At 46.8% G+C, this 26,156-nt stretch overlaps 1 protein-coding gene across 4 annotated transcripts in view; it reads left to right on the top strand.

The window, feature by feature from the left end:
- Positions 1-26,156, top strand: part of mtus1b (microtubule associated tumor suppressor 1b) — a 60,591-nt gene that overhangs the window by 21,767 nt on the left and 12,668 nt on the right. For all 4 annotated transcript variants that reach the window (XM_048244520.1, XM_048244512.1, XM_048244496.1 and 1 more), the window contains exons 3-7: positions 634-913; positions 5,015-5,227; positions 7,394-7,555; positions 9,187-9,279; positions 22,531-22,814. In XM_048244520.1, the coding sequence (XP_048100477.1) occupies positions 634-913; positions 5,015-5,227; positions 7,394-7,555; positions 9,187-9,279; positions 22,531-22,814 (1,032 nt within the window). The remainder of the gene's footprint in view (positions 1-633; positions 914-5,014; positions 5,228-7,393; positions 7,556-9,186; positions 9,280-22,530; positions 22,815-26,156) is intronic.

The following is a 26,156-nucleotide window of genomic DNA, read 5'->3' on the forward strand; positions in this document are numbered from 1 at the left end:
ACTGTTTTTGGATAAGAAACTGTTTTGTAGAAGTCTGCTGCAGGCTGAGTTGTGAAATCTGCTCTGCCAACAGAAGTAGGAGAAAGTAGAGACGTTTTGAGAGGACTTAAAAAGACGGCAAGATCTCTCCCTCTCTCTGGTGCTTTTTCCTCTCTTTTCTCCCTGTGCCTTTCGCTCCACAAACTGGCTCCATGTGTGCCGAGTGTTTATAGAGCAGGGGAGAGGATGGGAGGAGGGAGGGGAAGTCAGGAAAGAGGGGGAAAAAAGCAGGGCTGGTCCGGGCACTGAAGCCTGGAGGGACTAGACTAGAGCACAACAGAGGAACTTTTTTTTTTTGTTTCTTTTTGCTTTTTCAGTAGAAGTCAGCGTGTCTTATTTCCTCTCAGATCCCTCCCTCGTACGCTTGCTCTTTTTCCCCTTTCGCTCTCTCCTCCCCTCGCACGCCTCTTCCTCCGCCTTGCGTCCGTCGGTGTGTGCGTGTGTGTGTGTGTGTGTGTGTGTGACGCGCTCCGCTCCGTGTCCAGCCAGTCGCACTGGAGCTGTGGAATGGCCAACACCATGGTCACGCTGCGCAGCCCCGAGCTGGGCTCCCTGGGCTGGAAAGCCGTCACTAAACGCCAGCTCTTTCTGCAGACCGTCTCCTCCAAGCTGGGACCCAAGACCGGACTACCCACCGCCGTTGCCTCAGCCACCACCGCTGCCGCTGCTGCCGCCACAGCGGGTGCCTCCACTGCCACCTCTGCCTCTGGGCCGGTGCCAGCGCCAGCCTCCTTGGCAGCGGGTGCCGCTCCTGGGACCTCGGCCACCTCCAGGGCCAAAGCTGGAGTCGGACCGTCCGCCACCTCTGGCCGGGACGCCCGCACTGGAGTAGGGAACGTCTCCCCTCCAAGGGGCCGCCAAATCCAGCCAGCGGGTGAGTCAGAAACACAGACACACACACACACACACACACACATTCTTTCTCTCTCTGTCTCCATCTCTCTCTCTTCCACACACACACACACACATGTAGGCAGGCACATGTGTGAGCAGATGTTGAAAACACAGGCCTTGAGGTGTTTTGAGTCGCACAGAGAGTCTCTCTGTTTCAGGCTGCCTGCTATGGAGCAAGCGGAGTGTAGCCTGTGAGTGAAGAGCTCTCCTCGTGCCCAAGTCCTGTGGTTTTGTTTGTAGTGCTGAGCTAGTTCCTGAATCTGTGTGGGTGAGTGTGTGTTGGAGGGAGAGAGCGGGATCGGGTGAGGGAGAGAGAAGCGGTTTCAGGCTAGAGACTCTCACCCATGGAACACCAGTGCAGGCAGGCTAATGGCTGCAAAGCAGAAAGTTAAATGCCTTCACATACCTCCACCTAACACACACACAAACACACACACACACACACACACACACACATACAGCTTCTAACTGAGCTGTACTGCCAGCAAGGGGGCTGCTGATTGACTTACCATATAGCCTGCCCTCTATATAGCGGTGTGTAAATCTATGCGGTGCGTGTTTTTAGAGGGAGACGGGCAAGGGGAAGCAGCTGGTGTGGAGAGAGCAGTACAGACCTTGTTGTTGAACAGGAGCTTTAACTCTGTCTAGTCACTGCAGTGTTATGTAAGGCAGCCTTTACGCTCTCATGCACGCACACACTCTCTCTCTCTCTCTCTCTCTCTCTCTCTCTCTCTACTATTCCTTCCTTGCCTTTCCTTGTCACGGTGTGTTATTTAAGCTGCATGACTGAGATTTTTTAGAGGCGTTTTGAAACACTACACTCTGTGTTGTGCTGTGCACTCTGTGCTGTGCTGTGCTGTGCTGTACCCTTTTGGTCTCTTGACTTTGCCGATCCATCTCTAAGTAAAGCACCCACAGAGGAAATGGGAGAGAGCATGGGCAGCATTTTTTCTTTCTCTCTGTCTCTTTTTTCCTCTTTTCTTTCATTCTTTCCTCTGCCCTTTGCCTGGGGGTATGTTTCCACCCAAGTATTTGTTCCCTGCACAAAAGCCTCACTTGTGTCAGGAAATGGAGATCTGTGTGTGTGTGTGTGTGTGTGTGTGTCTGACTGTCCCCTGTCTGGTCCTCATGCTGTGTAACCTATCCCCCCACCAAACATCACATTTCCTCCTGGTGTGTGTCGGTGTTGTAGGGGAACTTATTGTAGGCGGTTTCACTATATGCAATAGTGGGTTTATGTGTCTGTCTGTGTCAATCCACATGTTTTTGTAACTCCTAACTAATCTAATATGGAGGGAGAGAGGGTAACTCTAGTTCACAATATGTAATAATGAGCATGTGTGCTTTTTGTTTGACAACTGTGTGTGTGTGTGTGTGTGTCTCTGTGTGGTTTCTCTATCTCAGTGTTTGGTGTACTACACAGCAGTTCTTCTCTAATTTGACTGTGTGTGTGTGTGTTTAATGTACAGCTGCTGGGGGTTTGCGTGAGGGAACCTACAATTGAATCAACTGAAAAGGGCAAATTCCTCTTGGACAATTGTTAGATTGTTTCTCCCCTCCACTCAGATCTATAGCCACAGTTAGACTTTTAGGATTGATTCATTCTCCCCTCCACTCAGATCTATAGCCACAGTTAGACTTTTAGGATTGATTCATTCTTAAAGGAAGTGTTTGAATGTCTTAGTTTAAACTGTGTATTTGGTATCAAAAGGTTACTTTGTAGAGAATGTTAGTCTGATAAAGTGCATTATTTATTTAAGATTTACTTAATGTTCTACAAAATGTTCTTTTAACTTTTTCCTCTTAATTAAATTTTCCCATTTTAAAATTATCTTTTTTTAGACCATAGTACTCTGACTGCAGCATTCTTTTTTGGGCAAAAAAATAGTTTATCAGGAATGTACTGTTCCCGCAGTGCCTCAATGCAACAGTAGAGGGAGCATGTTCAAAAGTCACCCACAGTTCTGCCTCTCCATCAGGATTGTGTGCACTTAAAATCTCAGGCTAAGACCATTACCATGGAGACGACACAGATAAGAATATAGCAAAAAATGTTCACTGACACACACACACACACACATTCAACCATATCTTGGGTGTCAAGAGGAAAGGTGAGTCAGTGGAAGTCCAGGGAGTGTATTCTTTGTGGCGGGAAGTGTGTGTTGTTAGAGGAAATACGATGGATGAGGGAGCGGAAGCTCTCCAGTGTTCCCACAGCAGGGCTCTAAAACTCTGAGCTCAACTGCACCTGTGTCACAGCAAGCCTCTGTAGCAGAGATAAAGTGGGGTCTCATGGGAACTGTAGTTTTCTTGATAAACACATGACTGAATCTGTTTGGCACATTAAGGCTGTGCCCTCAACGTGGCAATGCTTGCGAGGGAAAGGAGCGAGCTGACGTATGTTGGTGGGATGGCCGGGCAGCCGCAGTGTCATTAATGTATGGATAAAGTGCTGAATCTGCGTGGAGAAAGACCTGCACTGCCCGCACCGCACTACAGTGTGCTCTCGCCCTCCCTCTCACTGCTGCTGCCATGTGCGTAACCTGGGCAGGCGCAGGGTGCCAAGTTTCTCTCACTCTTTCTCTCTTTCTTTCTCTTTATCTCTCTCTCTTTCTTTCTTTCTTTCTTTCTTTCTTTCTTTTCTCTCTCCTCTCTCTCTCTTTCTTTCTTTCTTTCTTTCTTTCTTTCTTTCTTTCTTTCTCTCTCTCTCTCTCTCTCTCTCTCTCTCTTTCTCTCTCTCTCCCCTGAAACCCCAGGATGTTAATGTGTGAATATTGTGAGCGATGGCCCTGTCACAATGAGTCACCCAGCCTCACACTATCTATATATCTTGTCCTCTTGCTACCCATTTTCTGTCTTTATCTTCCTCTTTTTCGTAAGTGTTCCTCACTACTTTATTCTGTCACCACTCTCTCTCTCTCTCTCTCTCTCTCTTTTGCCATCATTCTATCTGTTCTATCTTCCTGTTCCTCTCCCACATTTCCTCTTTATTTCCCTTCAGTCCCTCTCTCTGCTCCTCTGTGTTCTCCCTGTGCCCTGATGTCCGCACAGTGACCGTGGGGTGGACCCTCTGTGCTGATGATCCCTTGGGTTGAGTTGGGTTGGGGTAAAGCCAGTGTGAAGAAGTTGCTGATTTGTCCTTTGCCATCCCTTGGCGTCACCCCAGCACACGAACATGCTGAGTGTGCCCTCCTCTCTCCTTTCCTTACTTACTCTATCCCTCTCTCTCTGCTGGGTTTGCTCCTTCAAACTCACTCGTCCTCTGTGTCTCCCTTGCGAGCTATTTCACTAGCTTCCTCTCTCTTTCTTCCTTTTCTCTTTCTCTCACTCTATCTTTGCCCTCTCTCACCCTGTTCTTTTTCTTTTTCTCTCTTTCTCTCCCTCTCTCTCTCTCTCTCTCTCTCTCTCTCTCTCTCTCTCTCTCTCCCTCTGACTGTGTGCGGGTTATCCTGGGTTCCTGTCTGACTTGTCTTCATCTTCCGTATCTGATGACTGTAGACATCCATCACTGTGTATTTGTGTAAACACATTTAAGTGTGTGTGTGTGTGTGTGTGTGTGTGCGCGTGTGTGTGTGTGCGCGCGCGCGTGTGCCCTCTAGACCTTGGAGAAAAAAGGGCTACCCGCTGCTGCAATAGAACAATATGAAATCCCTTCTTTCATAGTTTTTAACATAGGGGTGCCAAAACTTATGACCCCTGTATTTTAAGGAAGAACATTTTTTTATTTATGATACATTATTCATTCACAAAGAAAATTGGTGTCCTTAAAGGTCAGATATTTCCTCATTTTCCTCATCAAAGGCATTAAGATCAATTTCCAAAAGATGATTTTATATTCCTCTTTTTAGTCAACTTTAGCAGAAGTGCCAATAATTCTGGGGGCAACTGTATATGGCATAGGAACATTTTATTTAATGCATTTAAAGTAAATTGTTATAAAGTATTTCCCTACATAGAGTATGTGAAACGTAGTACAGTCTCCACTAAATATCTTTCCAGTGCAATGACTTTTTGTCTGTTTTCCAGAGATTGTGACTGTGTGTTAATTGTGATAAGTGATTTGGTGGCTTTGGTGTTGCAGGCATTCCAAAGATGCGGTTACCCGAGCGGAGCCTCGCTGCCTCGCAGCCCGCCCCTCCTGCTGCCTCAAAGGCTTCCCAGAATCCCCCTGGTGCCGGCATCACCCGCCTCCCCAGCTCCTCCAAGCTACCCATCAAGGGCCTATCCACAAGCCTCAGCTCCTCGTCGCTAGGTAGTGCTGCCAGTGAAAGCAATCCCACCACCACAGCAAGAGGTGAGGGAATTGTGTGTGTGTGTGTGTGCTGAAGATATGAATCAGGTTTGATATCTACTCTTTAACAATGCTGAGCAACACTAAAGCTTGGTGAGTCATGTTCGCTTTCCCCAGGACCACATTCACTCACTCATTCCAAAACACACACACACATAGTGTTCTTTCCAACTGTGTGGTTCTGTGATTTCTGCTTCCTTCTTCCAGCCTGCTCCCTCAGAATGGACGCCTCTTCTAATTAAACCCATTCCTCCCCTTGACCGAATGATGATATCCTGACCAAATCTTCCCATCATCCCTGTCTCTCTCTCCCCCCCCTTTCCCTCCTCCCCCCCCGTCTCCAGTTTTCCTCCCACGTGTTCTTCCTTTGCATTAGTCACCCCTTCACTATTGCCTGGTGGAATGTTGGTTGAATCCCTCCTCCCCCTGCCCCACATGGTGTTCCGGAAACTTCTCTGTAGTTCGGAGGCCACATCTGGATTGGTTTATATACGTCTGCTTCCTTGACCCACATGTTCGTGCCAGAGAGAAGGCTTTAATCCACAGGATTACATGTAGAACCTTCTGGAGTGTCTTCCACGCTGTGCTCAGATCAATCTTCATTAGGGTTCATATAGTGCGTAGCCAAAATGTTTAACTGCCAGACAGAAGACTAAGAAGTCCATTTTAGAGGGTTATATTCTTAAAATAATTCCAGAAATGTTGTAAAATTATGAAACGTGTCTTAAGAAGAGAGGAATGGATGTGTGTTTTGACGCAGTGTCAAGCCATTGCTGTCTCCCCTGTCTGTTTATGACCCTAATAAAGGTCGGAGTGCTGGTTTGACTGACGGGTGGTGTTGATCAGACACGGCTGAGGAGGATTGAGCCGTGTCCAGGGATGCAGTAGCTTGCTTCTCTATTTGGGCTGCACTTATTTACGGCTGCAGCTGCTTGGCTCTCCTCAGCTGGCTTAAGACGGTGGCTGCTGAAGGTTTTGGCCAACTAGTCGATAGATCAATGTTCTGTCAGCTCCCAGCATGCCGCGCCACTGTTTGATGGGCCTCTGTGTGAGGATGGGACTCACTTCTGTTTGCTGTTCTGAACAGATGTGTCTTTTTCGCCTGTTTGGAAACAACAAGGCCAAAGGCATTTGAGGTATTTTGGTTTGTTGGCCCTTTTCTTTCTCTTGGTTGTGTGTTTTTTTTTTTAATAAATATATCCAGCAGACTTGAGGGTTTTGACGTCTGTGGCTGCTGGTTGTGGACAGAGGAGCCTCATGATGACCAACATGTAAATTACGCCTTCAACTCCGAGCTGAGCTCTATGAGCAGCTTTGTTGGCTACTGTAGAGCACGGCACTTACAGAGAGAGAGAGTGGGGTTGGGACAGATGGGACAATTATGTATAGAAAGAGATAGATATGGACAAACCCACAGATGGATTTAAGAGGAAGAAGCGCTGGACCCCCCTCTAACACACATACTCACACACACACACACACACACACCCACACACCCCAGACATTTTATCACCACGGTGCCTTTTGGGACTGCTCTATCTAATTTCTTTTTCTCCCCAGCAAATAGAAGAATAATAACAAATTCCCATGTATCTATCTGCATGTTTTTCTATTTCTGCCCCATCTCACTGCCTCTTTCTTACTCTTTCGGCCCCATCTCACTGCCTCTTTCTCACTCTTTCCTGGAAAATAATATTCAACAGTTGGTGGCTGAGCATGTTGTCATGGTAACAAAGGAGTGCAACTTCTGAGGGGTTCACAGACTCTGTATTAACTGAAGAGACTATTGAGGCCACGTTTATGTCCACAACATCCTTGAGGCCGTTTTTAAGATGCGTATCGCCTCCATAATTACCATAATCTGCCTTTACAAATGCTTCAAATGCACAGCCTGATTGGGCTTGTGCGAGTTCTAAAGTGGCTGCCGATGGTGTTTATGTGGGTTTATCTGAATCGGCTTTCTAATGACTGCTTAATCACTGTAATCACAGATGCCATTAAAGCATGAGTGGTGGCTTTTGATGAGTGTTGGCCATTCAGGCATGATGGAAAAAGCTGAAGAATATTAGCCTCTGCTGTCAAATTAAACACACACACACTGAGAGAGAGAACATTGTGTGATAACAATGTCACTGACTCCACATGCATTATTTAACCCTTTATCCACAGGTCCAAACTCTGCTCCAGGAGCCAAGGCCACAAGTCCAGATGAGAAGCCCAGTCGCTCTGCACCTTCAGTGGGCCCACAGGTCCCTAACAAGCCCCTCACCACCAAACTTGTAGGCATGAGGAACAGGACCACTTCCATTCCTGGCAAAAACTCTATAACTGGTGGGTGTGAAATGTATACAACATGCATGCAATCACACTCTCACCCAGGTATACACAGACGGAACTAGGAACACAGAGGTTCTTGTAGATGTGCAGATGCATCATGACCACAAGAGTAACTGACACATGATGATCTTTGGTAAGACTCTTTCCACACTTAATTCACCCCACATGCAAAGGATTTCACATAGATAAACCTCTACCTGTGGATTTCAAAGAGATTAATACCAAACAACGTAGCTTTTCCAAAACAAACTATTTCAAGCATGACATTGTGTATTTGTGTATTTCTTCAACAACACAATAGCCCATTGTTCAGTTCCAGCCCCCCCTGAACATGTGTATTTCATGAAGCAGCGTCTCTAATCAATGCTGTGCTTAATGGCAGTCCTTTAATGTGTTCACGAGCTGCTCGCCCTCTGATTGCTGCACTGATGGGTTTCGGCCGGGGTGGTGGAATAGGCCTGTTCACAGCCTGGAACGGGGGGGACCTGTGTGATTAATGCCAGATAGCTATGCAATGGGCCCTTAACTTTTTATACCTCGGCCTCGGAGCCAAGTGTAATTTTTTGTTATGCATTGCATTTCATCAGTTTTTATTGAAGCTGTTATAATGGCAAGCATGTGTGCTGCAGGCACGTCTGTGTTTACTGTACTTGCTTGTGTGGCTAATTGATTCCCTAAGGATTTGCTCAATAGTTGATGTTGGGACACAAGACTTATTATGTCTCAAACAGTTCATATGGCATGGGTTATCAGTTGTTTCTTATCTGAGTTGAAATTTACTTCTCAGACAGACTCTTGAGTCAAGAGGTAATGCAAGTATTTTGGAAGAGGTAATCTGGATGTTCAGTTCACACAATTGACTTGTACATTAGATGACCTGACCTCATAATTTATCAAAGGTGCTCTAAAAGTGACAATGAACTTAACAATGATGTCTTTGGCTTTTGCATTGAAAGAGGCAGCCAACTATTGAAAACATAAAAGAAATCCAGAATTCTGTATTTCAAATGTAAGACCATTGTTCAGTACTAAATGAGGGGGGGGGGTTGGGTAGACATTAGATGTGCTTTAGAAAATCTTACCCTCCAGATTATTTTTTGAATTTCCCCTGGGGATCAATAAAGGATCTATCTATCTATCTATCTAGGAACACACCCTTTATGGAGGAGAGATGTAACACACGTAATGTATGTAACACAAATGCAAGATGAGGTGCTGGCTACTGGTGTGTGTGTGTGTGTGTGTGTGTGTGTGTGTGTGTGTATATCTAAAGTAAGAGAAGGAAGGTGCCGCACAAGTAAATGAAAAAATGTTTAATAGGCGATAACGTTTCGGCCTACAAGGCCTTCATCAGATCGCATGTAATGCATTCAGACAAAGATCTATTCACACGACATTATAATACACCCACCTCTGTTTAAAGGTGTGTGGAGGGCCACTGTGGAAGGTGTCCAAATACCTGACCACTTGTGAAAGGTGTGAATGGCTGGGATGGACTGAGTATATAACCGCTCCTCTGCACACACATAGAGAGAGCGAGAGAGAGATAGAGAGAGAGAAAGAGAAAGAGAAGATCTGTGCTGCTGCTGCCATGGGCTTTGACCACTTCTGCCGTGTGACTTTAGGGCTGAAGACGCCTGCGCTTTCCAAGCAGCCCCAGAGCCCCCTGCAGAGGAGTGCGTCCACGCGCCTCAACAGAGCCTCCGCCGCTGCCACGGGTAAGGACAAGTACTGGTTCTCATACCTCTGTGTCCGTTTGCGTCCGTGTCCTCTGTGTTGTACACCTGCTTTGTCTGTCTTAGTAGTTACACTATTTGCGTTAGTGATCCTGTTACACCATTAAGTCCACAGTGAAGTTTTGACATTTTTCTTGTCACTATTCTCTTCGCCCACTTGAGAGTCATTTGTGTGAGCGGAGGATCTGGCTGTGCGGACCCATGTCATCAGGGATGAAGTTGATGTTGAGCATTTCCCCATCATGTCTTTATTGCACACAGCTGTTGCAACGCTGCAGAGACACACACATGTCTCAGTGTTGATACACATACATGCAGTCATAACTCCCCAGTGTCTCCCGTTCAGTTAGCTTTAATAGGGCAGCTCTGCTCCAAACAGCCGTTACGCAACCCACTGAAGGGGAGGTTTGTTTTTGTCTCCTGGGGACGTGTTTTGGGCTTGCGCGGGTCATAATCGCACGTCTTTCCAGCAGCTCTGCTTGCCTGCGCTGACGGAAAAGCTGTCTTGGTCCCAAAATGTATCAGGATGGCCAGCTCCTCTATATTTATTTCACACGCTCCCCACCACCATCCACCATGCATTGCAACAAACCCCAAGTCCTGTTACCTTGATTTATAAGTATAGTGTATATATACTCTTTTGATCCTTTGAGGGAAATCTGGTCTCTGCATTTATCCCAATCCGTGAATTAGTGACACACTCCGCACACAGTGAACACACAGTGAGGTGAAGCACACACTAATCCCGGCGCAGTGAGCTGCCTGCAACAGCAGCGGCGCTCGGGGAGCAGTGAGGGGTTAGGTGCCTTGCTCAAGGGCACTTCAGCCGTGCCTACTGGTCGGGGTCCGAACCGCCAACCCTCCGGTTACAAGTCCGAAGCGCTAACCAGTAGTCCACGGCTGCCCACAAGGAGGATCCCCACCACCATCCATCATGCATCGCAACAAACCCCAAGTCCTGTTACCTTGATTTGATTAGCGCCAGAGGACACGCTGTGCAGCCATGCGGCCCTGCGGCTGCTTGGACAGGCCGTGTGTCCAGTGTGGTCTTGTCTCTTTGGCCCTGCGGCTGCTTGGACAGGCCGTGTGTCCAGTGTGGTCTTGTCTCTTTGCCTCCCCTCCTTCATTCAGCTCCTGTTCTCGTCCTCTCCACTCCACTCATGAGCCTCTCCCTCAACAGCATACACAGCCAACATGTTTCAGCCATGTTAAATGAACCTGACAAAAAGGAAAATATATTCTGAGAATTACGTAACTACTGTATATTTATATATATTTTAATTGATCCCGAAGGGGAAATTCAAGATTCAATTTAGATACTTGTAGAATTAAAACTTGTGCTAGATCGCCCCTCTGTTCTGATCTGAGATGCTCACAGTGTTGTCCTGTAAACCAGCAGCGGGCATGAAAACTGTCCTCAGGCCTGTGCTTAATGGATGAGTTTGGCTGAAGCTGGCCTTTTGTGTTGCTGCTCCGAGGAGCAGGTGCAGCTATTGTGTGTGCTGAGGCCCTGTGCTGTGCCTTGGCGCTGGGCATTGAGATCTGTTGTGTCTGTAACATTTGGCATATGGATGGTGAGGGGCTGCTCCCTGGCTGCTTTGAATAGTGGTGTATGGATGACTCCTTTTCTGCTGAAGAAACACATGTTCACGCCACTGTGTTTGGCACTAGAACGCTGTCTGTGGCAACGTATGGCCACATAACAAGAACGAGTCTAGTTCAGGAGTGTTTCAGGAGAGTTTTTTTAGTTAACATGTTTGCTATCTGTGAGTTGAGTTGGATTTCATGTCTGTCTGAGATGTTATGCATGTGAATTGGAGCTGTAATAGGTCTGACGCGGTCCAATTTGCGATGAAAGTCCTGTTGTGTTGTGGGTAAAACCGGACCCTTATACCAGTCCTTGCTCTCCTTTGATTGTATGAGTGGAGTGTGTTTTTGCATCTGGCTGCCATGTCTCTGTGGTTTTGTGTGTGTGTGCCCATTTTGTATGTTGTCCGACATCCCCAGTCTCCCAGTCTGGTAGTCCTGTCTCAGCCTTCACCACAGACTCTAATGGAGAACAGACGAGAGCGGGCAGCACCACAGGGTTGGACTTTACACAGGCTCAGGGACACACACATACAGTTCAGACCAAAGATCTTGGAGCGGAGCACTCTAGAATCTTTGGTTCAGACTAAGTTGCAGACCAAGGACTAAGCAGTAGTAGAAAAATATATCAGAACATTTGGAAGACCTTGACCTTAACTTCTGACGTTAAGAAATGACCTGTTTGACTTTTAGGAAGACAGATACTTTTAAAGAGCTTTCCATGGTATACATGGCAGACGGTAGTTATATTAGCTTAGATTACATTTCCTCCGCACTATTTTGGGTTAATGACCTTTACAATGTGATTGAGGTATAGTCTAGAGACTAGGAGTATAGGACATCAGAGTTATGTTAATACAGAGTCATCATTATTTTCTTTATTTCATAATGTGGATGATCCTAGTTGTGGATAATTCTGTATATTTCTGAAGATGTACTTGTTTTAGTTCCAGATGTACCTGCCAGTTCTCTCTTTCTCTCGCTTTCTCTCTTTCTCTTACACACAACCCGTCTGTCTATGCTCTGTCCTTTTTTCCAAAAATGAATTTCTATTCTGTTTGACCTCTCCCACCCCTCAGTTCCCCTCATTCTCTAAACTCTTTACCATCTCTTGTTTTCTATCTCTCTCTATCTCTCAATCTAATTATAACATTTTTTTTATTCAAATAGACCATATTAACATCATTCGTATACTCATATTAATATTGCCAAATATCTCTCCCCCTCTCCCCACTCTTTCTTTCTTTCTCTCGCTCTCTTTCTCTCTCTCTCGCTCTCTCTCTCTTTCTTTCTCTCTCTCTCTCTCTCTGTGCTTGAGAGCGATGCTCTGTGGCCTTGGCCCTGAGAGCTGAAGGATGGGAGGGATGTGTGGCTGTAGCTCCAGATGGCTTTAATTAGCATTGGAAAGCGCTGGCGTGTCCTTCCTCTTCTCTCCTGTGAAGTGCCTGCGATCAGTACTGGAATGGGATGATTTGTGTGAGATTTTGCGCTTGACTGTGTGTGTGTGTGTCCATGCACACGTATCACAAAGCGCCATATACCATCCCCTAAAAAATACAAATCTGCCGCACACAGAACATCATGTTCATATCGTCTCCTGTAGGTTATAGGAGCTTGAATTTCCCCTTGAGGATCAATAAAGTATCTATCTATCTATCTATCTATCTATCTAGCTATCTATCTAGCTATCTAGCTAGCTAGCTAGCTGCCGAAAGCATTCTCATTTTAATGTGTGTCTGTGTGTGTATAAGCCAGGCCTTTTAATGTATGCCTGGTTTAGAGCGTCTCTGGTGCTGGTGGTTTCCTAAGTGATTGAGCCACAGCAGCGGGCACTATGGATCCACAGACTGCCGCAAGCAGCTCTGCTCAACTGTAGTGTTCCCACTCATCAATATTCCAAGGCATGTCTGCAGTGTACCCCCCAACTTTCACCCTCTCTTTCTCCCTCTCCTTCTTTCTTTCGTTCTCTGTCACAAAGAGAGAGACAGAAAGACAAAGACGGCCATTGACAGATCCCCGCTGCTGTAATCCTACTGTGCACTGCAGGCCTTATGCCCCACTCAGCCCCTGCACCCTCCAGGATGAGCTCAGCGTGGCACCTGCTGAAGAGACGGGAGGAGGCAGGGCTACAGAGACATCAGACGAGGTTACAAGCAGGAGTATGGAAAAGATGCTTGAAGTCCGATTCTGAGGGATGTCAAAGCGAATGTTAGTGGAACTGTGGGGAGAGAGGGGGTTGGGGAGATGTAGGTCAAACGACACGACCTTTACCAGCCTCACATTTTAATTTCACTGTTCAATTTTTTCCATTTCTATCATATTTCATCAGCTCTAACCTTGACAGCAGGCACCGGTGTCCAACATCCCTACCTTTCTCCCTGCTTTCCCTCCCCCTCTTTTTTCATGAGAGAGAGAGAGAGAGAGCGTGATGTCTCGGCCCGCCCACTCCCCTCTGTGTGCACACTCCTCCCCCTTCCTCAGCTTCTCTCCGTTCCCTCCATGCTCCATCCCCCCTGCCTCCGAGCATCACTCGCTCCGGGGGAGTGGGAGTGCCAGTGCGCATGTGTGTGCGTGTGTGTGTGTGCGTGTGTATGCTATTTCTCAGAGCTGTAGTGAAGGGATGCTGAAACGGGGGCTTTGTCTGTGTGCGACTCGCTAACGGACGGCAAAGCTAGAGGATTCTGAGAGAGGCCGAGAGGATTATCTTGTCTGCACTCGCGGTGTGTTTATGCGTGTGAGTGAGTGAGTGTGTGTGAGTGTGAGTGAGCGTGCTGGAGGATTCCCTTTGAACGCCCCTCTCGTGGCTGCATCCTGTGGAAACCTCTCCATCATCCCCAGCGTTGCCTCATCACTCTCTCTCTCAGCAGCGTTTAGCACTCTTGGGCTGAAGGGTTGACGCACAAGAGGAGGACTGTTTTTGTTGGGGTTTTTTTTAATTGTTTTTTGTTGCCTTGTTTTGGAGTGGTTTTTACCCACACACTCACACTTTCTTTCCACTCGCTGTCTCCCACCAGTTTTGGGATGTGATAGCAGAGTGGTTTTAAAGGACTGTGTTTGTCTTGGGTTTTGTTTTTCTTTTTTCCCCTTCATTTTTCATTTTTTTCTGTTTTTGCCGTGAACTCTTGGTCTACTCTTCTTGCCCTTTTGGGATTGGTTGGAATTTCTCCCTGGTTCGTCTCCCAGAGAGACGACATGTTGTGGTCGCCGAGACTCTCGCTCTCCAACTTCCACGTGAAGTTGACGGCCAAGGGACTGTTCCGGAATCTCCAGTTGCTGTCAGGATGCAAGAAGACCACCGTGGTGTTTCACGCAGGTCTGTTGACCTACCCAGCCCACCAGACCTCCCTCAGTCTCCTCTGCTTCTCCTCTCTTCCTCCCTCTGTCTCTCCTCTCTCTCCTCTTCTCCTCTCTTCCTCCCTCTGTCTCTCCTCCCTCTCCTCTTCTCCTCTCTTCCTCCTTCACATCTCCTCTGCCTCCCACGCTCTCTGTGCTTGCTCCCGCATTCATGACACCAAGACCCGACTTGTCATTGTCTCCACTCAGTATGCCTGTTTACAAAGAGTCATTTGTGTCTTAGTGAGTGTGTATGTATGTATGTGTGTGTGTGTGTGTGTGTGTGTGTTTCAGCACGAGTGACTCTATCGTGGCACGAGGGGGCTGGGTGAAGACTTGCCCGCTTGCGGTGCCATTTCAGTGCTGCCCATGCCCAGCGGCCACCATGTGTCTTGCCATAAATAGAAACCCACTTCTCCATCTCATCTGTGTGTGTGTGTGTGTGTGTTTGTGTGCGATGGGATGTTTTTGATATTTTTTATGCTACAATTACTGCCTGTGTGTGTGTGTGTGTGTGTGTGTGATTTTTAGAGTAGCACCCGTTTCATAGACTGTCAGTTTCTACGTGTAGGCCCCATTCTGCATGCTGTGGTGTGTTTAGCTCATGCGTGTTTACTCATTCTGCTGTAGTCATTTCCCCAGTAGGCACAGGGCTCACGTGGCCGTCTGTGAAATGTGCTCCATCTTTAAAGGTTTAGAGACCTAGTTGTGCTCGCAAGCGCATGAGCAGAATGTAGGTTAGTTCAGGCTTTAGTCACTGTCGGTTCATGCCAGGATGCCCGCTCTGTGCAACAGTAATCTAGATGTGCGCACACTCCTAAAACACACACACACACACACACACACACACACACACACACACACACAAAACAGTTTTTTTCTCTCTCATGCTTGTTGTCTTTCTGCCTCACCCCACATTTCTCTGGCAGTGGGTACTTCACAGATGAGCTCAGGAGATTTGAGGGAATTGATCAAAATCTGCATCAGTGATTTGGCCAGATTAACGTCTGTTCTGTTTGGATAACAGGCAGCTGTGCTGGTTAATTCCACATAGCTCCTTATCTGAATGTCCAACTTTATTAAGTCTTTTGAAAAATTGGATGTCATTTTTATTTACGTAAGTGATGAAGTGAATTCTCTGATTGTCCATTGTGGTGTTCTAAGGATATTTTAAATGTCCTGTGCTGTGCACTGAACAGAGGATGGATAAGCAGTTTTAAAATGGAAGACTCCTATACTTGCAGAGAAAGTGAATTCATATTTTTCATTGGGCACCTCCATGGGTAAACCCACACTTTAGAAATCTCATCGCGCCTTGTCATATAGCCGGGCCCACACGAGCCACACGGCGTTTCATCCAGTCACATTCACACACATCATCCAGCAGCCGTTATATCTCCATATATGTGTTACCATGGCGACTGTCGTGTGGGAGGATGTAATGGTATCATTAGCTGTGAAGGCGCATTGATCCTGCTGTGGTTTATGACCCCCACGCTGACGTCAGGTGTGTGCCAGCTCTGCAGATAGGTGGGGGAACGCCCACCACACAATGCCGTCTTCTCAAACAGGGCTACAGAGCACAAGCTGGCCCAGGCCTGTAAACGCACAGAGGAAACGCCTGGATGCTCAGGCTGCGTCCATCCTACATGAAAGATCTGTTTTTCTGCTTCTGTTGGGTCGTGTTTATCCAAATCTGATCAACCTTACTGAAAAAAAAAAACTGTCTCTCAGTAAATACCCTGTTCCTAAATACTTCATCCATAGCTTTGATAAAGCCTCACGGAAATCCTCTCACATGTTTGGATGCCCATTGCCACCATGCCTCTGAAACTCTTCTCTGTGCACCTAGTGTGGTTGGGCCTGGGTGCTCCTATGCTAGGATTGTAAATGCCGTCCCTCTCACACTCTTCATCTCCTGAATTTGAGATTAATCTGCCAGAGGTGCCGGGCCTCGCCCCTCTAATCCCCTGTGCAGATTAACACCGCATCGCAGCGGACCCATCTTCAGGCACAATGCTGAGGTGTGTGTGAGTTATTAGACTGTGCTGTTCAACCTGTGTCTCGTCAATTCTCATCTCTATCTCTATCTGTCTCTCTCTCTCTCTCTCTCTCTCTCTCTCTCTCTCTCTCTCTCTCTCTTTGTCTCTCTCTCTCTCTCTCTCGATTTATTTATTTTCCAATTAAAAAATCAAGCCACTTATTGGATGAAAGTGTGGTGTACAGAAAAAGAGGGATATTGACTCAAATTAAAGATAACAGGGGGCAACACAGGGGAAGATGAACAAAGATGTTTGGATACATGAATATGCATATCTTGAGGCTATTTAGGTAACATCCATAGGTACAAAGCACTCTCATAGCACTCTCATAGCACTCTCAAGGTGTACTGCATCTCATTTGCACTCACTTTCCCTCTTTCACTCTCTCTCTTGCTCTTTCTCTCCCTCTCTCCCCCTCTCCTGTTCTCTGGAGTGTGAGGTGATAGCTCAGCCGACCCTCTCTTTAATCCTGTGTTAATCTCCCTCAGAAGTGGGTCTCTTTGTAATGCATTGTCCAGTGAGCGCCAGACCGGGAGAGTCCTCTTTTTCTGATGAACGTCTGTAGTCCTCTTTGCCATCTCTCTCTCTCTCTCTCTCTCTCTCTCTCTCTCTCTCTCTCGCTGCTTACTTCCTGTCTGTCCATCAAAGACCATCTTTTTAAAGATTCCACACTGGTTATGCTTTCCCTACATGTCTTTTCTTTACATCACTCAGAAGACATCTTCTCGTGTATGGTCTTGTATAGTAAATGTGAATGCACTTCAGTAGTATTGGCCATCCTGAATCTCGCAGATGCAGTAGCTTTTCGGAGCCTGAATGGGCTGTTGTGTAAGGGAGACCCAGAGGGCCAGCAGGATGTGATGAGAGGATGTCATAATGGGAAGTGTGGTGCTGTTTTCAGACGTGATGAGAGAGCACTGGTGCATGGCATAGAGGCACACACACAGGAGGAATTTCAGTGGTGGGGGTGTGGGCCAGGGGGTGACATGTGTGCGCATGTGTGTGTGTATATGTGTGTGTGTGTGGATGTGCGTGTGCGTGGTTTAGAGTGTATGCGCTCACATTTTCCACCCGGTCTGTCTTTACATGTTTCTGCCAAGACACAAATACCCCCCCTCCCCCACCACCACCACCCAGCCCCCCTCTTGCTCCCTCCCCAGAGAGACCCTTGTTTGCTCCGCCACCCTCCCCTCCCCTCCCCTCCCCTCTCCTCCAGACCCTGTAATAGTGGGCTAGCCGTGTGGCGCTGTGGCACGCTGCCTCGTGTGTGGTGTGGCCGGCTGGCTCCTCTGTAATGACGTCCCTGGTGTTTTGTATTACAGGCCATGGAGGTAGCCGCCTCTCACAGCAGCCAGACTGGGCTCAGGCTCTCTGCGTCCCCAATCAGCTTCAGCTGGGTAACGCACACTGGTCCAGTCCACTCCATCCCACTCTGTCATCACACACACACACACACCAACGCATCACTGTTACGTCCACACACACCGCTGCACTGTATGCCAACACAGATCTCACAGATCAACAAGCCCTGTTCCGACATGTCCTTCTCCTCAAAACGTTCCTAACTGTCCTGTTGTGTGCGGTGAGACCGCGAGGCAGTTTCAAAGCCTCATTCAGTGCCATGGGCTTCAGGAAAAGCCTTTGCCCCCCCCCCCCCTCACACTTGGAGCACTGCCAGTACTGGTCACACAAACTGCCTGGATTGAAAAAAGCACTTCTGGCCTGTGTCATGCTGCTGACCTCAGCATATTTGACACTGAAGCTGATTCAGTCATGTTTTATCCATAGTGATCTTATCGAGCCAGGCATCCATGTAGTGTGACCCAGACCCCACATGAGCTGCTGCCGTGCGCTAGTCTATGCAGCCATAAGAGCAAGCGCCTCTTGGCCTTCATTTGAACTGTGGGAACGGTTGATAAGGGAGCTTTCTTTGCTTTGCCTCCAGTGGCGTGACCATGATTGGGGGTGTAGCGTTTAGTCAGTGACTGAGCTGGATTTTTTTTGGCACTAATTGCCTGTAATGGGATGAGACGTTCCAGTGTGGGGCGCCGCAGGGAAGTCGTGTTGATGTGGGCGAGGAGTGGGGGTAGCGCACCTAGCCTCATTTTCCAGGATGTTATTGTTTACCGCCCCAATCTCCGTTCTGCACCATTTGTTTATTTGTTTTTGTAAATGGCGCTTTGAGCGGTTGGCCACAGCTGCCTGCATGGGCCTGTCTGTTTATTGATCTGGGCGGTTTGATGTGTGGCCCATGAGAGGGGAGCCCTAAAGTGGCGTGCTCTGAGTGAGATGAAAGGAGTCCCCAGCACTGTGGCGTGCTGGCACAGGACACCCAGCCAGGGCATGCTCATGGAAGCAGAGAGAAAAAGTGTGTGTGTGTGTGTGTGTGTGTGTGTGTTGTACCTCTGTTCCTGCCATGTGTGGGAGTTGAGTAGTCCAGCGTCTCCTGTTGTTCTCCAGGTCATTATCTCTCGGAGAGCTAATTACACCCTAACCCAAGCTCAGCTCACCACCAGTAGAGCTTCTCGGTCTTTCCCTGTCTCTCTCTCCCTCTCCCTCTCTTTTTCTCTCTCTCTCTCCCTCTCTTTCTCTCTCTCTCTCTCTCTCCCTCCCTCATTCCTTCTCTTCCTCTCAACCCTTCATTTGCCAGAATAATATCCACCCCCAGAACATCCGACGTGCTATGACATGATGGCTTAGACAAGTTTACGTTGCCATCAAACAAACGGTCTGCTTGACTACAGGGATTTGATGTTCAAAGTGTCAGCGCTGCCCCTAGCTGCCCACTCTATTCTCACTGCCCCCTTACTGCACAGCCCACCACCACCACTCCGCTACAGCAAAAAAAGCAGTGCACACCAAAGATTCTAGAACAGAGCTCCGCTCTAGAATCTTTGGTGCGCACTTTCAGAAGGAGCAAACAGAATGGCAGCAACACTGGCATCTGCTCTGCCACTTACGTCCGCCATCTTGAATCATACACTGTTGTCCTCTCCTGTGGGTCAGTCCACAGAGGCCTTCATCATCACCACGTAACCATCATCATCACCCATGTGGACAGCTCTCCTCTCTGGGGCCTGGCTGTCCTCATGGCGATCGCAGTAGTACTGTTATGGGAGGCTGCGGTCAGCCATGTTTTGAGGCGAGGGCACAGAGTCAGGCAGCGACAGCACAATAGCCGCTGGCGAAAGGGGCGACTGATGGAAATGCAGCCTCATCGCCCTGTTTAATTGGTGCAGAATTGGCCCTGCTTAGAGCTCAGCCGAGGGATTTAGCGGCTTTATCTGGCAACCTGCTGTGGGAGAATAAAGGCGTTATGTTTTCAAATGGCTGTTCTTAAATTATTCAAGACGAATGGTATACAGTACATGCGGTGTGTGTGTAAATTATTCACCGGCGTCGTTTAGGTTTAGTGACGGTTTTTATTTCTATGTTCCTGTCAGACTCCACTCAAGAGTGGCCATAAAATGAGCCCATCCTGAGGGTGAACATACGTGCATACTCACACACTCATATTTCTTCCAAATGGAGTTCAACGTTTGGGCTAGATGAAGTAATGGGAATAGAAAACTACTGCACATATGTTCTTTTAAATGAGTGTGAATTGATATGATTATTGATATTAAATTAGTTGCTGGGGGGGAACATGCTGATCACTGCAGTCGGAGACACTGGCGTAGACATCAGAATGATCAAATGAAAGGGCGTCAAGAGGAAAGTGTGTTTGTGTGTGTGTGAGATAGAGAGGGAGAGAGAGAGGGAGAGAGAGAGAACTTGACAGAGGGACAGAGAGATAGAGAGGAAGAGGGAGGAGCAAATAAATGTTGGGCACTATAGTGTTTGTATGCTCACTTGGCAGTGCCATATTTTATATAGCTGTGGTGATGGATGCCTTTAATTAATCCGCATGAAAAAGGGTGATTACATCATTAACTTTGAGTCCACATGGCACACTGATACTTTTCTCATATGCTTCTGCACATTGGTGTGTCTATAATCCACATACATAGCCTGTGTGTGACGACGCTTGGTGAGGTATTAGACATGTGTGACAATGTGTCCGTGATGGATGGCTGTCCTGTGTTGTGTACATGCCTCAGCTGAGGCATCTTCCTGTTCTGCCGAGATGGTGGTGTCCGAGTCGAGTTGATCTCCCTAGCAACAGGCTCCAGTGAGGTAGCTATGTATAAATGGAGTGTTGTGTGTACATGGCGAGAGGCTGTGGTGATTGGATGATGACCAGAAAGCCGCCAGCAGAGGGCAATCTAAAAATACAAATGCCCCTCTGCGCTCTGAACTGTTGAAGGACATGAACATGCAAATAAAACACATCAAAGATACTAACATGACATGTATTTTAGCTAATCTTTGTTTCAATTCTTTTTTTTTTTTTTTTAAAGTATATTTTTTTGGGCTTTTTATGCCTTTAACTCCTTGAATGCCAAGCTGTTTTCGGGAGCTTTGTCCTAGAGTGCCAGCAATCTAGACCATTGTTGATGATTTTTGTACAGCCACAGCATATTCTGTGAACACATACAATGGCTCGTTTAAAAGGTGAGACTTTAAGCTCTCGGTGGGTGCAAACCGTGTATTTCTACACGCCTCTGTTCCTGAGAAATCCCAAGCATAACAGCGGCTAGTTTTCATCGCTGTTTTTTTCTAAAAATGGAGATATAACGTCCTTCATGAAATATGAAGTGTTGCCTGTTACTTACTTGTGTAAACTTTCCGGGAAGTGATCAGCGAGACCTGGCGAGACTGCCACCTAGTGATAGACCCACGAAAATGGCCTGGTTTTGACCTGACGTGCATGCGTCACTGATTCGACCCAAAGCGGCAACCGAGTTATGATAACGTCGAGTTTTTGATCGTCATATATTTCATTTCCATTAATCACAGAGTTCCCAAAATCACAAATAAGGTGTGTTAGAGTGTCTAGTTTCGTAATTTAAAAAAAAAGCTAAAAACGTAATATTACGTTTTTGGCACTCAATGAGTTAATGATAGGACAGTGGAGAGTGACAGGAAGTGAATGGGAGAGAGAGCAGGGGTGGGATCCGGAAAGGACCACAGGGCGGGAATCGAACCCGGGTTGCCGGCATATAGTGCAGGTGCCCCAGCCAGTTGCGCCACAGCTGGGGCCTTGTTTCAATTCTTTAATCCTCATATACTATTTTTCATGAGGCACGTAGTTTTGGGCCCACGTAAGTGTCTTGTGCATCTCTTGCTGTGCAGGACAGGTGATAACAGTTTGCCACTTCTATGACAAAAGTTGTTCTGACACCTGATTGTTGTTAGAGAATGTGAGAAAGCCTCCCCTCTGGGAAAACATACCCTGTCCCCCACACCTTGTTATCTGAATGGTGCAGTGCAGTGGGAGGGTGAAAGCCCTTAGCGTGCACCCTGTGTCATGTTAGACACAGTAAGGGAAATGACAAGAACTTTTACACATTACATTATAAAAATAGGAAGGAATATCCGCACGCAAGCTCCCCTTCTCTTTGTTTGTTAGAGTTACACCATAAGTGACGTTTCGAGCCTTAAGCTCTCAGATCAGTCTAGATCAGAGTCAGTCAGATCACCCAGCACCTACTATACCTATGTGCGCACGTTTGTTTGGATTACACATTACATTATAGAAACATTATAATATTTTTTTGCATAATGCCTCAAAAACCCAAATCAGGTTTCGGTTCATCAGCCTCTGGAAGTGACTATTATCTTAGCAGACCCGAACTGTGAATAAGCCATGGCAGGATAATACAGACTTTGAGTGATCTGGTCTAGTTTCAGCTCCAGTTTATTTGTAGCACAGCTTCTGACAGACTTCCTGTGCTTCAAGACATCATATTTTCTGTCAGCATGGACAGGAAAGCCTCTCTTGGGGTCCTTATTGCCAGGCATATTAGATGCAGCGGTAATGCACTGTAAATGTACCCCCCACCCCCACCCTTCCATCTTACTGTACAATGCATCTTCATTAGGAAACAATCCCAGAATGCATCTTGGCCATTTGTGTTTCAGGGAAGCTCTGGAGGTTTCTCTGCCAGGGCGTGTGCACTTCATCTGCGTGTCTGTGTTGTGTTTATCTGTTTATTTGTATGTTTGTTTGTGTATGTTTGTTGTTTGTAGTTGTGTATTTGTGTCTTTATATGTGAAGTATCACCCAGCTAAGTGTGTGGATAGTGAGCTGCTGGTGTGCATTGGGGAGGGAAGGTCGCTATGCTAAACGTCGTGGCCACTCTGAACGTTGGACATTGCTGTCTTGCAGTGGACAAGAACAAGCCCAAGCAGGCAGCGTCAGCTCCAGCTCCGGCGCCCGGGTCCTCTCCAGCGGCTCCCCCGGCTCCAGTGGCCTCACCGCGGGCAGCAGGGACCCAGGCCAGCGTGCTGCCGCAGCCCCCAGCGCCGGCGGAGAAGCCCCTGGGCATTGCCCACTACAGGCAGCAGTGCGAGAGGAAGAGCCAGTGCATCCAGCAGCTCCGCAAGCTCCTGCTGTCCGGCAACCGACACCTGGAGGCTCTCGCCCTGGTGGTCCAGCACGTCTTTGCCGAGGTGAGGACTGACATCTACCTTCAATTGATCAATGTTTTATTCGTTTTTATGCTTCCTGTATTTTTTCCTGTAACCCTTGTGTTCTCAGCATAAAATAGTTATCAAAGTGCTGGTTAATATGGTGTCGTATTTCACGGGCTTCCATCAATATGTGTGTGTCTGGTGTAGGAATGTTCAGTCTGTAATATGTAAACAACATTCTGTGGGTTTGTATAATGCTGCAGGAGCTGTTTGGCTGCATTTACAGGCTGGTTTTCATTTTCTGGTTAACATACAGAAGTTGTTGTTCACATATCAGTCCTATAATGTCATCAAGTATTGCTTGTTTAGTTTGTATGTGTTTTTACATTTCACCAGTCAAAAGAGATGACATTTGGCGGGCATCACAGTGCATTGTTTACATACCAAGATTGTCATGCATGACCAATGCATCTGCCTACTGTAATGCATGACATGTACAGTACTCTTTACAGAAACAGATATTTATGTGTTATCTGTGTGTTAAACTAAACACACACCACATAGTAACATGTAATACTTTGCACAAGTACTAGCCATACAACATTAACATTCACATACAACATTAACAATCACCAGAAAAGTCGTGTATTAGCAGGTAAAAACACCATTTGAGTTTTTAATGTTACATAATGTTTCAAAGGATATGCACATATACACATTGTGATGCACAATTCTTCAACAAAGGACTTTTAAAAAAGTTAAAACAGAAAATCATTGTGTTCATTCATTCTGCTCATGTAAATAGTCGGCACCCCTCCTCAGTTGTTATCCTACTGTATACTCAGCACTGTTTAGGAGAGTAGAAAGCTGTAGGATGAAGATCCTGTTTTCAATGCTGTGGATTTTATTCTCAACATGGCAGAAATCCCTGTATGTTTGTACAATGGAATTGGCTTATCCAGATCTAGGTGTGGCTCCTGCACCTTACTGTTTATCCATATGGATAGTGCCCAGACATGGAGTATTTGCAGAGTAAATCTCGCAGTCTTTGTGTCAACTTGCAAATATTTGCTCGTTTTACTTTAGTCCTGTCACCGACCAGCAGGCAACTGACACTGTAAGGCTGATTCAATGACTGAGAGAAAGGGTGAGGGAGGGAGCGAGGGGCCATTAGATCGTGGCGTGGAGCTAGTACTCAGGACTCCATTTTCTCCTGTCATTTTCCCAAAGACAATTTGTTGAACCAGAGCTAAACATTAATTGCATGCCCTTTCACATGACTGGTGTGAATAGCCTCCTGGGTGCACTGCTACCTCCCCTTCCTCAGTATGGTATGAAAAGTGATCCTCTGATGGTGAACTGCAGCCCTGACAATCCATTCAGGGAAGGCTTTGCCTCTTCAGAAACATTATGGATTCCTCTGTTTAAAGTCACACTTGGTGGGGGGAACATTCCTGGAATTGTTGTGGGCTTGTTGTGTTTCCCTCCTGCCTTCAAGTCTCGTCTTCGGCGGATTCAGCGCAGAACTCCGTTTTCACACCCTCTTCAGGGCTATGTCTGGGGATGCAGCCCTGCGGTTTGTGAATAAGATGGTCTCAATGTAAATTGACTTGGGAGAGAACAAATTGAGTTCACAGTGAAAGTGGTAGTCACCGCAAGCACGTCTCTCTCCTCTTGGTGGGTCCATTGGCTACGGGGGAAACAGGAATGTCTTGCCTTTGGCTTTGTTAGCTAAATGGTGCTCTGAGGACTATAGATCACCCAGCATATTGAGGAGGTTCTCTGCTTAACCAAACATCTCTGGAATGCTTATCCACAGTCTCAGACTGGTTAACTATTTGGCCCAGGCCTGCCTGATGGGGAATATCTGAGGTGGAAATTCAGTGCGTGTGTGCACAAATGTGTGGGGGTTTTAGGCGATAACTCTCTTCCGTTATGTGTCAAAACAGGCAACCCCAAGGAGGAGGCTCTTGCAGCCACTAAATTCTCCTAAATTAGTCAAATAAGTGCAATTGCAGCAGCCATGTCGGTCATCCTCTGATAATGAAAGCCCACCCAGGTCTCTAATTACCTGAATTGCCATTTGAGGATTAACACATTCATTGGCAGGCAAGGGACCAGACACCTGTGGGTTATCTGTGTGTGTGTCTGTGTGTCTGTGTCTGTGTCTGTGTGTATGTGTGTGTGTGTGTGTGTGTGTGTCGCGTGTGTGTGAAGATAGCTGGATCTAGGCCCTTCACTCCCCTGTCAAACAAGTTGCCTGCATCTTTTTTTCCCAACTTTATCTTATATCTCATTTTTGGCTTGTGATTTTTTTTTTATCACATTTCTTTCTAAATCTCTTGTTGGGTTTCCTTGTGGACCACATTGTTTAAAGTGGCAAACATCTAACAAAAGTCTGTTTATCTCACCTCATTTTAAGTCTTGAATTGCAAAACGGCATCACTGTGACCTGATCCTAAGCCTCAGTTATTTGAGATAGACAGACAAGTCAAGTCACTTTATTTGTATAGCAAAGGGGATGGCAATGAGCTAGTCCATTGAGGGCTTCAAAAACAAAAAGTCTATTCCATGCTTTATAGGTAGCCAGTGCAACTGCGCCAGGACAGGTGTGATTGTGCTCTCTTCTTAGACAGACAGGGAATCCAACAGACAGACAGTCAAGAGAGTAAGGGGTGGTGTGTGTGTTTGTGTGTGTGTGTGTGTGTATGTGTGTAGGGGGTGGGTTATTGGTAAGGAATGCTCCAGCTGCCTTGTGAAGCCTAGAGTTTGGCTCCAGGACAGAGGTGTGTCTGTGCATCTCACCTGCCAGCTGTTTGGCTGCTGAAAGAGCTGGTGGCCCCCCAAGGCAGTGCATTAACTCCCCACATAGACGTGCACCACATTATTTTACTTTATTATACCACATTATTTTTACCTCTTTTTATTGGTTGTGATGGTGTGTGGTGGACTTTAAGTATTATGAACATAAGCAAGAACATATACCTGCATCAAGAAACTCCAGTTCATTTTGAGGAATGATTTAAACTGTGGTTTTTCTCTTTGTCAATGTAGAGGTCTTGCCTACTAGGGTGTGGTTAACTATGACCTGAGGCTCTGCATGTTGTTCTGGTGCTTCATTGCACTGTACATTGTTTGCATGCGTGAAAGGATTACACAAGTCTTCCCCGTGTCATAATTTAATGTAATTGTTAACAGTCTCAGTAGATACCCATGGGCACTGAGATGAGCTCTGTTGTGTTTAGTGTTGGAGAAGCCAACACAGAGAGAGTGTGCTACGCTGGGAGACCCACATAATCCTTCTCTTGAGACTGCACAGTTCTCTGAGTTTGGCCTGAGGACTTTCAAAGCATGCACAAACAAATCCTCCCTTTCTTTCTT

Source organism: Alosa alosa, chromosome 1, assembly GCF_017589495.1.
Source record: "Alosa alosa isolate M-15738 ecotype Scorff River chromosome 1, AALO_Geno_1.1, whole genome shotgun sequence".
In the NCBI taxonomy this organism is placed as follows: Eukaryota; Metazoa; Chordata; class Actinopteri; order Clupeiformes; family Clupeidae; genus Alosa; species Alosa alosa.